The 14355-nt window shown below is 37.0% G+C and overlaps 1 protein-coding gene across 5 annotated transcripts in view; it reads left to right on the top strand.

Moving 5' to 3' along the window:
* RPS6KA5 (ribosomal protein S6 kinase A5) overlaps window positions 1-14355 on the top strand; it is a 137560-nt gene that overhangs the window by 31150 nt on the left and 92055 nt on the right. For 3 of the 5 annotated variants that reach the window (XM_016154282.2, XM_036238432.1, XM_016154272.2), the window contains exon 2: window positions 10622-10693. The exons of 1 other annotated variant lie outside the window; for it this stretch is intronic. In XM_016154282.2, the coding sequence (XP_016009768.2) occupies window positions 10622-10693 (72 nt within the window). Of the gene's footprint in view, window positions 1-10615; window positions 10694-14355 lie in introns of those variants that run through there. One more of the 5 variants, XM_016154295.2, reaches the window with a different exon arrangement.

The following is a 14355-nucleotide window of genomic DNA, read 5'->3' as shown; positions in this document are numbered from 1 at the left end:
AACGTGCTCGAGAAAAGACAGGAAAGGAATGCACAGAATGAGGGGAGCTAGTGTTAGGACGATGGGGTTACAGTCGACCCCACCCTGGAGACTTTCTCTGTTACAGGTCATAGTAAAAGAAAAGTTTCGAAAAGAGAAAATCGTCTACAATATCGTGCGCTGATCTTTTTCACACCAGTACTTGAAAATCAGAGGTTAATGTAAAAGGGAAGGTGAAACTAATTATTGAGGAATAGAGAATTTGGGCCAAGACTGAAACTCCTTTCTTTATCCGAAACAGGAACTTTTCAATTAACTCGTTAGGCTTTGTTTCCCTCTTTTTTCCATTGTCTTCTGTTTGTTTTGACTTGATGAGCTAATGTCTCAAAGAGAAAAAATATCTGTTAAGTGCCTGAAATTGAACAAGGTTTTCCGTAGACAATATTTAAGTTTTAGAAGTTGATGTTCTGTAGAGCACGCATCTATGCTGAATTACAGCTTAATTATTTGTTTCAGCTGCAACAGCTCTTTCTCTACTTCCTATTATTGCATTCACAGCTATATCTCGCAGTGTTGCTTTTTATAATTGTTCTCCTTTTCTTGTAAAATAAAAAAAAAGCCAACCCTTTTGACAAGGTAACAGTATATTGCTGCAGCATCTTGTATACCCTGCTATTACTCACGTGTTCTTCGATAGTGGCAGATAGGATTGAGGGCTGGATCATACGCTCTCTCTGTTTCCATGCTCCGATTTCGTGCACGTAGCTACAGTTATAATCACAAAAGACCGATGTATAAACCCAAATGATACTTTACGAACTTATAGTGGGAATAAGGATAAACAAGTACAGGAAACATCTCTGTGTGTGTTTGATTAGTGTATTTTTCCTTTCGGGTAAGTGTGTCAAGTTAAAATTGGGTTGCTTGGCGAGCGTGGAATCAGAAAAGGGGGACGACTGTGTGTTCTCATAGCCAAAGACAGAGGTTTCTGAAGTCACCGATGAGGGTGTCCCCTGGAAAGTGTTAGAAACACCTCACCCAATTTTCATTCAATTTTTAGTTTCTCTTTCGTCCAGTCTGTCTTTTGTTGTCCATTCTTCAAACATTTTAGTTCTTCCGAATCAGATAGTTTGAACCCTTCTTTGCTGCTTACGGTGATTTTTGTCTTGTGAGGAGACTGTCACAGATCTCATTTCCTCCCCGGCCGTATATTTTAGCCACACTGATTTCCGAGGTATTTTACTGTCGTTTGAAGGCCGCGCCTTTCTCGTCCTCCCTTCAGAAACCATTTGTGTCCATTACAAAGGCTATAATCTTCCCCCCCAACCATAACATCTTAACGTATCTTTATCCTTTTCTCTGTCAGCCTTTCTGTCCTAGAGCCCACCATTTATCACTTCAGGAAGGGCCCCCCCCCCCCCGCCCATCTTCGCTTTTCCAGCCCATCCGATAGTCCCTTTTTTCGTTGTCCCTCTCTCTCATCTGCCTTCTAAGTTGGAAAAGTTTCATATGATTCTTTCTCTGTGTCTTCCTTTTATATATATCTCCATTCCTTGAACAGAATTATCTATATCCATTGCTTTTAGGGATGTTTTGTTTTTCCATCCCAATTCTTCCGTCCTCATCTCTCTGCCTAGATGTGAGGACACAGCTGCACATCAGGAACAGCCTAATGGAGGAGGCCGATAGTGTGAGCTGTCGGTTGCGGTGCGGGGGGTGGGCTGGAGGATGTGGGGCTTCCGAGCCCTCTCGGGGAGCACCACCACCACCCTCGCACCTCTGTGTGTGCAGCAGCCTGAAGTTCTCTGAACTACCCTTTAGGGCTTTATGGAGGGCTCATTGTGTAGGTAGGATTGAGTAAGTCGTTGGCCACTGTTCCTTAACTTAATCTCTAATCTCTCTTCCCTCCCTGATGTGAGAAGGAGAGTGGGTGGGGCTGACAGTCCTAGGTTTTTCCAGTAACCAGCCTCCCATCCTGAAGCTATCTAGGGGCTCCCAGACACCAGTCATCTCATTAGCATACAAAAGGTACTCTTACCGCTCTGGAGATTCCTAAACTGGTAGGAGCTGTGTGCCAGGAACCTGGGACAAGGACCAAAGGTACATGTCCTGTGATATCCCAGATTGACGTCATTGATAATCAGTTTTTTATTGACATTATGTCTTTCCTTGGATTCTATGTGCTGTTCATTTTCTGACCATTTCTCTGGCTCTTTTTCTTCTTGCATCCCAGCTCCTCCTGGTCATCATCAGGACACTCGCCCTTCTTTTTGGGTGGTCTCCTGAAGGGCTTTCTCCTTGAAGCTTTAGCCATTGCTCTCCTAATAATCTTACGTGTTATAGGGGAGGACAGATATCTTTTCCCTCTACCTTTATAAGTCCTCAGTTGGGATTCCTGTAACAAAAGACATTAGCAAAAGAGTCTACATATTTGGTATAAGTTTTACGTGGTATGGGAACCTTCATAAGGAAATGAAGACCCGAAGAAAGCTTCAAACCTGAGTATTTTCATGTTAGGTTTGATAAAGAGTGAAAGGTTGTGGAAAAAGGGGTATGATAGGACAAAAGGTATGAGGTAGGTGTAGTAAAGTGGGGGACACTTAGCAAAGCCTGTTTGTTCAGACCTCTCTCAGTATCCCTTGACTTCAGAGGTAAGGTTGCTCTTTCTCTCGGGGTGTAGGGAGGGCACCCCTCACAGGAAGGCTGTCTGACTTGCACATGCTGTTTCTCAGTGTAAAAAGGTGCTGTGTTTGGGGGTGTCATATCCTGAACCCCACCAGCATGCTGTCACTGCAGAACTTTAGTTCCTTGTCTATAACCGCCTGTATGGCAGCCCTTTTAGAAGGTCCTGCCATTACTTCAAAATCAGTGTTGAAACCCCACAAGTTCCCCTTTCAACTTTCCCTTTCAACTTCCCCTTTCAACAGAATCCATCTGCAACACCACCATTCACCACTTTTCTGTCTTGTACTTTAGTTGTGGGGTCAATGGGGAAAAAAGGAGTGGAAGTTCAATTAATTTATCTTCAAAAGTAGGGACCCTGTCCCGTTTGCTTTTGTGTCTCAGCACCCAGGTCGGGTGCTACGGGCATGTTTCTTGAGCCGAGTGTTATTACAGTGGTTCTTAGGTTCATGTGTTGCTCCTCATTATAGTTTCTGCTCAGACCAGACCCTCTCAGCACACATCTAGCTAATGGCAATAGCTTCATCTTTCAGCATCAGTCTCCTCCTTGCTCTGTCCACACGACACACAACTGCCAGAGTCATTTCCCTAAAACCTTATTTCCGTCTCGCCAAGTCATTATTGCTTACGGATTCAATTAAAACTAATTAGTCTAGCATTTCAGGTTTCGAATCAGTTTTGTGTACTTAGTCGATATTATATTTTTACCGTGTTCTCCACATAAGGCAATTATAGCTAATTAGAACAGTCCTCTTACTGTTCTCTACTAGGGAAATACTTATTCCTACTTATGCTTTCGCTCTAGCCGTTCTTCCAGCCCAGAATTCCCCAGCTATTGTCCCATCTTTGCCAGTTCAAATCCTGTACTTCTTAGCTAACGATCTCACACCTTGTGCAGGTGTTAGTAGGCACTCTGCGAATGTGTTAAATGAGACGATGAGGGCCTGTATTTTCAGTGGGTGTTTCTATCTAACTTCACGTGATAATGGTATTCCCCTAAATTCCACAAACTCCATAATACGTCCTATTAAATTACATTCCCCATAGGTTATTGCAAGTTTAATAAGTGATTAATTCTTTGAATAAAATGTGGTATATGAGAGCCTCAGTCATATATTGAAAAACTTACTTGAAATGGCTTTAAGAGCATTATTCTCTTTATTTCTACTTTAATTGTAAAAATGCTTTTAAATTAAGCCTTTTCTTAGCTTTAACCCAAGTGAATCATTGGATCTAATCAAATGATTTCAGTACATGCTCTGTGCAGTTACATTTGTGTAGCTTAGCAGAAACTATGGCAACAGAATGAAAAATGTATTTTAACTGATTGTTTTTCTCCATAAGAGTGGGAAGTTCCAAGTTAAACAGCTCACAACTTAAAAAAAAATGTTCATAGATAATATGCATTACAAATTACATTTGGTAGTAGAATTGCCTAGAAAGTTTGGTTAGAAGCCATTTATCAATCATAAGTTTATGCCTAAAATCCTGGAAAAATATGTCAGGGATTAACAATAACTATCTTTGAGTGTGGGAATATGAGATATTTTCAAGGTCTACTTCAGGCCTCTTTATATTGTCTATTTTTCAAAAAACTATGAACCCAGATTATTTTATAATATTAATAATACAAACAACAAAGCTGTTTAAATTTAGGAGAAAAGACAATTATCTGTTAGTCCGAATTTATTATTTTAAAAATTATATCAGTCAGTTCCCCACAATGCAGATAATCACATTAATATTCTACAGGGAGGTGAAGGAATCTAGTTATGGTGTAAGGAACAAAGTATTTTATATTCATTGTGTAACAGACTCTTCAAAAGGGAATCAAATATTGAAATTTGAGTTTTGACATTTTCTTAAAAGCCCATTGACTTCTTGTAAAGGGCTTAAATTCAGTCTTAAAACTGATTTTCTAACCAGGAAATATGCATTACAGAATAATAACACTAATTGAGAAGTGAAGAATTTTCAATGGGATAGTTCTTAATATTTTAATAAGAAAAAACTTGGTTAAATCCCTTTGCGAAAGTATTGAAATCGTTCACACCTATCTTTTCTAAATGAATAAACTTAGTCATGTGTTAACATGAAAAAAATAAATGCTTTGATGAGAGTAGACTGTCTAAGCTGATTAACAATAGAGATAGGCCTAAAGTAGACCTTGCAAAGTTTAAAATATATTTGTTTTAGTCAGGGTTTACTAATATTTAACAGTTCATATGATGCGGGCATCAAAATCGATGTCAGATATAAACAATTGATTGCATACTGTTATGTACCAACTAAATAGGTTGAGTTTAAGTTTTTAAAGGTAGTTAATATTCTTTGTTATTTTATGTTTTCTGAAGAGTTTTCATAAGGCGTTGTTTCTATGGGAAAGAGTTAATCCTTTCCGTCAGGATTTAAGGGCTAAGGATGAAGCTTTGGTGCCATTTTACTATTATAGTCAGAAATCCAGAATTGCCCAGGCTCGCCCAGCCAGTCTCCTCTTATTCCTCAGGAGTCGTGAGGGAGCAGTAGCCAGCGGGACTCAGAGCACCACATTAATGAAGGCTGTGCCAACTTCCAGCACACCAGCGTAGAACTCTTCTTAAAAGCATCCTCAGTGCTTGCAGTTTAGGCTTAAGCGCTAGGTGTGAGGACTCCTGCTTTCCTCTCAACCCCGTATAATCATAATCTTGGGATTAGCGTGTTGAGGTGTGTGCATTAGAAGGTTAGAGGGGAGAACAAACTAGTGAGCCAACACCAGGTTCCCAAAGAACCTCTGAATCTGCTCACTATATATAGCACAGAAGTGTAAGAGAATGGCCATTTGGCCCAGGGACTGAGGTCAGAACAGAAGTTTGAGGTAAAAAATCCCCGGATCTTCTGTGGAGACTGTACTTTTAACAGTGCCTGGTCAGAATTTTGGGATCTTGAATAATTAGATGAATAAGCTCTCTTACCTTTGGGGAGAACTAGTCAGGGAGTTGAAAAGAGGCGTGCCTGGCACAGGAAAAGGAACTCTTACAACCACAATAAAATGCTTCCATGTACAACAAAAGACAGTGGACAGCTCTGTCTTTCAGTAGTACAGATCTGTTTCTGGTACAGTCTGGTCTCAGGCATGGAGGTAGCTCCACACCATGTGGTCAGCATATCATTTTGGACTTTATTAAGGCATGTAATGACTCAGATTGTGATTGGCTGATGTTTATTTCGCCACTAGTGTGAAATGAAATATGTAAATATTATAAGTCTTGTTCTAATAAATGTTGGTGTTATTGCTGGGAAGTTTTGAGCTTCGGATCTTAGGTTGTTTAATTCACAGAAATGTGGTTTATTTTTAGTCCTTCATGCTTAAAGGCTTCTAATTACAATGACAAATAATAGCATAGAAGCGAGAATCATTTAGACATCTAGACTCATGAGCTTGAATATGTGTTTGTCATTGCTTAGGATTCTATATAGTATATTAATCATTTTATTTATGTGTTTTGTTGATACACTCTTTATAATGAACAAATATCCCGTCATGCCTAAATTTGAGAGAGCTACTTATTGATTTGCTGCCGTATGTGTGAGCACTTACTTTGCTTAACAGGTTTAATGTGAAAGACAGAATCATATGGATATTAAATTCCAGATCACTGCTTTGGGCTTACATTATCTCACCTTTTTAATTTTACTTTACTCTTTGAAGTTAACTTGCTAGGGCAGTAGTTGAAGTTAAAATAGAAACTACTATTACTGATTATTGGACGACTTTTGCTTCTTATAATGTCAGAGTAAGACCCTCTGCTAGAGAATTCTTGTATGAAAAGCAACTATAAAACCTGGATTTAATACAAAAACCAACAATACGAGGCACTTGAGAGTAAACAGAAGCAGATAGACTAATGGGGAGCATACAGTTGGAGGAAGGGGGCTGTAGGAAGTAACTTCGCCTTTTTACTGATTTAGCTTCAGGATCCAAAAAGCACAGACTATAAAAGAAAATATTTGATAAGATCGACTTCACAAAAATTTTTTAAATTTGCTTTTAAAAAGACAAGAAAGTAAAAAGGAAAGCTACAGAATTGGAGAATACGTTTACAAAACATCCATTTGACCTAGTACTTTTATTCAAATTATATAAAGAAATCTTATCACTCAAGAATTAAGATACAAACAACTATAAAAAATGTACAAAAGATTTGAACAGATAATTCCCCTCAAAAGATAAACAGATGGCCAATAGACCCATGAAAAGATGCTCAGCATCACTTGTCGTCAAGAAAATGCAAATTAAAACCATGCTGAGAATGTAGAAAATTTGAAGGAATTGATAAAAATAACTTCCTGGAACTAATCGATTATAGCAAAGTTGTAGGATACAAGTTTAATATATAAAAGTAAGTCATTTTCCTATATTCCAGCAATAAATAAGTGGAATTTGAAATAAAAAACACAATGCCATTTATATTAGCAATGCTCAAAAAGAAATACTTAGGTATAAATATAACAAAATATGTACAGGGTCTAGAGGAGAAAAACTATAAAACTGATGAAAGATATTAAAGAACAAAATAATGGTGAGATAGTCCAATATTGAGGAAGACTCAATATTGTCAAGATGTCAGTTTCCCCCAACTTGTTCTATAGATTCAATACAATACCAATCAAAATCCAGCAAGTTGTTTTGTGTATATCAACCTACCAATTCTAAAGTTAACATGGAGAGGTCAAAGACCCAGAATAGCCAACATAATAAAGGAGAAGAACGAAGTCAGAAACTTAGATGCTCAACTTTAAGACGTACTGTGAAATTAACAGTAATCAAGACAGTGTGGTATTGGGAAAGAATAGACAGATTAATGGAACATAACCCAGAAATAGACCTCCATAAATATAGTCAAAGAACCTTTACCAAAGGAGCAAAGACAATACAGTGGAGCAGAGAAAGTCTTTTCAAAAAAATGATGCTGGGAAAACTGGACATTCACATGCAAAAAGTGAATCTAGACAGATTTTATATCCTTTCTCAAAATTAACTAACCCACAATGGATCACAGACCTAAATGTCAAATATAAAACTATAAAACTCCTAGAAGATAACATGGGAGAAAACCTAGATGACCTTGGTATGGTGATGACTTTTTAGGTAGAACATCAGAGTTTCAATCCATGAAAGAGGATTGATAAGTTGGACTTTATTAAAACTAAAAACTTCTGCTCTGCAAAAGACAGTGTCAAGGGAATGAGAAAACAAGTCACATACTAAAAGAAAATATTTTCAAAAGACACATCAGATAATGACTGTTATCCAAAATATACAAAGAATTTTTAAAACCCAACAAATAATTTTTTGAGAAATGAGTCAATAATTGACACCTCTCCATAAAAGATATACAGGTGGCAAATGAGTGTATGAAAAAATGCTCCACATCATAAGTCACCAGCGAAATCCATGATACTGACATCACCAAATGCTGGTGAAAATTTGGAGCAATAGGAAGTCCCATTCGTTGTTCTTGGGAATGCAGAGTCACTTTGACAGTTTCTTACAGCACTAGACATACTCTTGCAACATGAGCCAGCATTTGTGGTCCTTGGTATTTACCCAGAGGAGTTGAAGACTTATGTTGACACAGAAACCTGCACAAGGATATTTAATAGAATCTTTATTCATAACTACCCAAACCTGGAAGCAACCAAGATGTCCTTCATAGGTGAATGGATTAATAAGCCTTGTTATATCCGGACAATAGAATATTATCCAGCACTAAAAAAAGAAAAATCAAGTCATGAAAAGATGTGAGGGAAACTTAAGTGCATATTACTAAGCAAAAGAAGCCAGTCTGAAAAAGCTACAGTACTGTATGATTTCAGCTTTATGACATTCTAGAAGAGGCAAAACTATGGAGACAGTAAAAAGATTAGTGGTTGCTGAGAGTAGCGGGAAAGGCAGGACACATAGGTAGAGTGTAAAGGATTTTTAGGACAGCGAAGCTAATCTGTATAATACTAAACACCACAGTGGTAGATACATTTCTCAAATCCACAGAATGTACAGCACTGAGAGTGAACGTTAATGTAAACTATGAACCTTGGATGATGATGATATGTCAGTGAAGGTTCATCAGTTATGACAAACGTACCACCACGGTGGGAATGTTGGTAATGATGGCAGCTGTTAATGAGCAGGGACAGAGGCTTTAAGGGAAATATCTGGATCTTCTGCTCAATTTTGTCCTGAATCTAAAACTGCTCTAAAAAAGTCTGCAAACAAACAATTAGATACCACTTCACAGCCACTAGAATGGTTAAAATGAAAAAGTCTAGTATTACCATGCCCTGAAGAGGATGCGGAGCAAATGGACCTCTCAGGCATTATTGATCGGAACGCGAGATAACAGAGCCACTTTAGTAAAATAGCATCAAGGTAGAAACGGACATGCCATATATGCAACCACCTCATTCCTAGGTGTTTACTCAAGAGGAATAAAAACATGTCCACAAAAATACTTCATCAGAGCCCAAACTGCACACAATATAAATCTGACTAACATGGTTCATCAACTAGTGAGTGGAAAAGCAAATCATGGTGTATCAGTGCTATGGAATATAACTCTGTAAGTAAAAGGAATGTAGTAGGAACACACACAAACCTGGATGAAACTCAGAAGCATTAGGTTAAGTGAATAAAACTGAATATAAAGAAACTGTGTACTGTGTGACTTCATCTATGTGAAATTCTAGAAAAATTAAAACTGTAATGACTGGAATTAGATCATTGGTTGCCTGAGCCAGTGGTCTGGGGATTGATTGGCTTCAAAAGAACTTCCTGAAATTTTTCAGGATGATGACACTATATCTTCGTTGCAGTGGAGATTTCATAACTATGTAATATAAGTACACAAATTCATCAAACTGTTTATTTAAATAAGTAAATTTTAAAGTAAAATGCAGATATCAATATGCTTTGAGGGTAGGTATTTTTATTTTCCCCATTTTACACTAGAGGGACCTGAAACACAGAAAAGTAATTTGTTCAAGGTCACACAACTTTAAAGTGGTAGACCTAGGATTTGGACCAAGCCTGCCTTAACCACACCTGTGGAATGCTGGTTCATGTAGTATTAATAGGTATCTCAGTCTTAAAGAGTCACGTGTATTTTCATGGTACAGGATCTGTGAAGTTCAGCAATATAAAAATCTATTTAACGTTGTTTAAGCCAACAATTTTCCAGCTTATTTGACTTGAAAGCACCTTTCCCCCAAACCTAACACCTGCTAACATCTCATACAATAGGACCGTAATTCAATGGAATATACTTTGGCAAATACTCATTTAGAAGATATTTTTATTTTGTTTATTTAGGAAAGAACGTGTTTTTGAAGAATTTATATTTTTAAACATAATCCTAGAATTTTAGAGCTGACCAAGATCTCAGAGTTTATTGAGACCAACTCGTTCATTTTAGAGATCATAGAACTGAGACACAAGGTGGCCAAGTGACTAATGCAGGCTAAGTCAGGTTCAGGTGCTTAGTGACAGAAATGGGAGTAGAGCTCAGTCTAGGCCCTGGTGTTGGCATTTAGTAGACACTTAGTGAATATTTGTTGAATATGTGAATACATTTTTTAAATCTGTCCAGTTTTCTTTCCACTGAATATCTATCTGCATATTAGAATTTGTGTTTATTTTCAGATTGCATTGGCTAAGAGAGTCTATTAATACTTTATTTTTATGTTAACCTTGGTACAAATAATATATACTTATAGTTTTATTGTAATGTATAGCATACAGAAAATTATACAGAACATAGCTATACAGTTTAACAATTACTTATAAAGTGAACATTGGCTTAACCACCTAAGTCAGGACATAAAACATTGCTGGTTATCTCAGAAGCCCCCGTGAGGCCACCTTCTATTGGTGATCTTCTTATTTATTTCTTTTTTCTCTCTCTCTCTTTTTTTTTTTTTTTAGCCAATTTAACAGGACATGCAGAGAAGGTGGGGATTGAAAATTTTGAGCTCCTTAAGGTCCTAGGAACTGGAGGTAAGTCTTAAATTAATTCTTTTTTTGTTTTTTTTGGAAAAGGAAGTACTTGTTATTTATATGACAGAGGATTGATATCCCCAAATTTAGAAATCAGCTAAAATTTTAAAAACATAGGAATCCAGTAGGCAAATTGACAAAGAATATGAATAAATAATTCATAGGAGAAATGCAAAAGGCAAAATTTGAAAGGATTGCCAAAGATTTAGAAGAGTCACCCTCTTTTATCCTGCTGTTGGAAATGTAAATTAGTATAATGTTTATATAAGAGGCAATATTAAAAAAAATCACTAGCATTTATAGAAAAGTTAATTGCCAAGTGCTTTGTACTGATTGACTCATTCAATCCTCAATTTTATTGATATTCAGTAATCATCATTTTTAATAATGATAAACTCAAGACCCTTCAGAAGGCTAACAATACGAGTTTGGTTAAATGGAACGTGGGTCTATATATTCTGTAATCTGTACAATAGGATTGAAATGATCTGTATTTACTAACACTATTGAAAGCACTCCTTAATGTATTGAATTTAAAAAAGGCTACAGAAGAGAATGTGCAATATATCATTTCCATAATGTAAAAATCAGTGTGAGTCAACATCTATCCGCATGTGTGTGTGTGTACATAGAAAAGTCTCTGGGGTAGACACCAAAATGATGACAGTGGCTGTCCCTGGATGCTGGGGGACGAGACGATCTCGATTTTCCTGCTTTATATTTTCCTGTTTTTACTGCTCAAGGGTCAGGCCTCATGGGTGCCCGAGATCCCCCCACTTAGAAGAGCTCCACGTTTGGTTTAATGCTCTGCCTTCACTGTTCTAAGTAATTCACGAACAAGGCCCCCCACACTCTGATTGTGCACTGGGCCCGCCAGTCACGTAGCTGGTTCGCTCATTTATCTACTTGCCTCTTCTTCAGCTCTCCTTCTGGAATGTCTTGCTCTGCAGTTATCACTGCTGTGAGAACTTGTGACTTCCTTTTCCTTCCTTCAGGTGGCATTAAAAAGCAGGACTTTAACTTTTTTTCCATCCTCAGCAGGCCTGTTGTTTCTTGCCCTGGAAGCGGGGAGCGGACAGACCAGTTTTCTTCCCTACTCAGGTTTTAACTCACATTCTCAGGGGCCTGTATACCTTCCCAGACTCCCAGCCACTGCCAGGATGGATTGCTGCTGTCCATGAGAGTATCTCCCATCCCTTCCAAGTGCCGAGCCTTCTAGCTGGAGAAAAATCCTTTATTTTTTTGCTTCCACAGTCAGTCCCAGCACTGCCCTAGCTACTCATGCATTGGCATATGTTCAAATTCACAAATGTAATTTGTCTTTAGGTCATTTGGTAGTGAGCCTTCATGCCTAGGGCCTTGGCATACAAAGTCTTCATAATTTCCCTGAGTAATTTAGCATATTGGGTAGAGCCAAAGTTTATAGCTGCCAGCGTTAAGCCCTTTGGTTTATTCTCATCAACTAGGCATTATATTGTCAGGAAGAGTATAACGTGATTATTAACTTGGACACTAAGAAATCATGGTTTCAAAATATCAAAGTAATCCTTTTATTCCTACCTTTGTTTCTTACCTCAAACATAGTATCTACTCAAAGACAAAGGAAGGTCACAGTCCTGTGGTGACTCGGTTCCCTTAGAAATAGTGTCTGTGCCACCTTGTCAGAAGCCTTTTCAAGGCAGTTTATATGATAGCCACAGAATCTGTTTTATCTGCATGTTTTATATTTTAATACCTCTATTGCAATATAGTTCACATACTATACAGTTCACCCGTTTGAAGTGTATAAATCAGTGGTTTTAGTATATTCACAGAGTTTTGGAACCATCACCACAACCAATTTTAGAACATTTTTCTTACCTCAGAAAGAAACTATGAACCTTTTACTTATTACTTCCCAAGCTCATCAACCTCCAAGCCCTAAACAACCACTAACCTACTTTCTGTATTTAAATGTCCTTTCTGGGCATTTGATATAAGTCAAATCACACAATCTGTGGTCTTTTGTGTATGGTTTCTTTCACTTTAGTACAACGTTTTTTAGGTTTAAGCATGTTGTAGCATGAATCAGTACTTCTTTACTTTTTCTGGCCAAATAATATTTTATTGTATGGATACAACACATTTTGTTTATCCATTAATCAGTTGATAGACATTTGGGTTGTTTTCATCTTTTGACAGTTATGAATAATGCTGCTATGAATATTTGTATACAAGTTTTTGTGCGAACATATGTTTTAATTTCTCTTTGGCATATACTTAGTGGTGAATTGCTGTTTGAAATGATAGTTCTATATTTAATTTCTTGAAGAACTACCAGACTATTTTCCAGAGTGATGGCATCATTTTGCATATGACAGCATACATTCCCACCAGCATCGTATGAGGGTCCTGATAACTCCATTCTTTGCCAACACTTACTATTAACTACTTTTTTACTTTTTGTTATAATCCTCCTACTAGATGTGAAATGGCCAAGGTTAGTTTTTAAGAATGAAATTCATTAATGCTTCAAGTCCTCATTGAATGATAAATCATTCAGGTTCGCTCATTTATGTTTTCTGGTGTTTTACATGAAGTCATGCACACTTAAATACTTGAATGCAAGGTTATATAACTTTCCTCTTCAGTTTATTCCAGTTTTAAATGATCCTTGATATAAGAATGATTTTCTTCTTTCTTGCTATTGGTGAGACAGTAAATCTGTGACAGAAGAATGTTACATGCTTAAATTGAAGTTATAATCTATATTCCCTGAGGTGTTTTGTAGTGTCTTGGCCTTTCTATGTTCTAAAGATTAGAATCTACATTTTTTTTCATACTAAGTTTTAGAAATGTCAGCTTTTATGCTTTTTTACCAAAAGCAAAAACTGAGTAAAAATATTAGCACAATTGATTAAATGAAACTACACATTTTATCTCTGATTAACCCAGTTATTACTGATTTTATTTTTAAAAAAAGATTTGTAACTATTCTTTTAGAAAATAAGCTATAAAAATTCAGACTAGGGTCATGTTTTATTTCAGACATGATAAAAGCCCCATAACTTTTATTCTGTATTAATAGGTAACTTCTTTGTAGCAAAATAGACATAGAATCTATGGATCTTCTCAAGCACACTATTTAAATGTAATATTAATTAATTTTCATCACTTTATTTTGTAGTATGAAGAAAAAATAAGCCATGAAACTAATTCTTTTCCTTGATCTGTCAGTTTTATATTTGGCAGTGTATTCAAATACGTACGTAGAAATAAAGAGGCAGTTTATTTTCTCTTTCTGATAAGATGACAGATTACATATCTTGGCAATCCCCCTCATTTAAACTCCTGAAGTGCTGGATAAAATACCTTAAATAAAAAGTCTACTTAATTACATAGATCAGCTGTCAAGAATAAGGAGCATCCTTAGAGTCAAAAAAGAAAAGAGCAGGACTCTAGAGAAGTAAATAAGCTGCCCAAAGGCCAAGGTTATGCCGGGGAAACCTACCAGTGAATTGTTCTTCTGGTTTATCATTTTCATGCTTGGTATGAGAGGCAACATCTAAGGCTCTCGAGAGGTAGAGAAGGCTAATTCTCAGTATTAGACTAAATGCAAAAAAAATCCAGCCTGTAAAGGGAGATGGAGAGGAAACTTTTCTGCCTCTGCTCTGGCTCTGGGG

The sequence above is a fragment of the Rousettus aegyptiacus genome, unplaced genomic scaffold (genome assembly GCF_014176215.1).
Source record: "Rousettus aegyptiacus isolate mRouAeg1 unplaced genomic scaffold, mRouAeg1.p scaffold_m13_p_3, whole genome shotgun sequence".
NCBI classification, from domain to species: Eukaryota; Metazoa; Chordata; class Mammalia; order Chiroptera; family Pteropodidae; genus Rousettus; species Rousettus aegyptiacus.
Note: the sequence above shows the minus strand (reverse complement) of the source record. Positions and strands in the feature narration are given on the sequence as shown.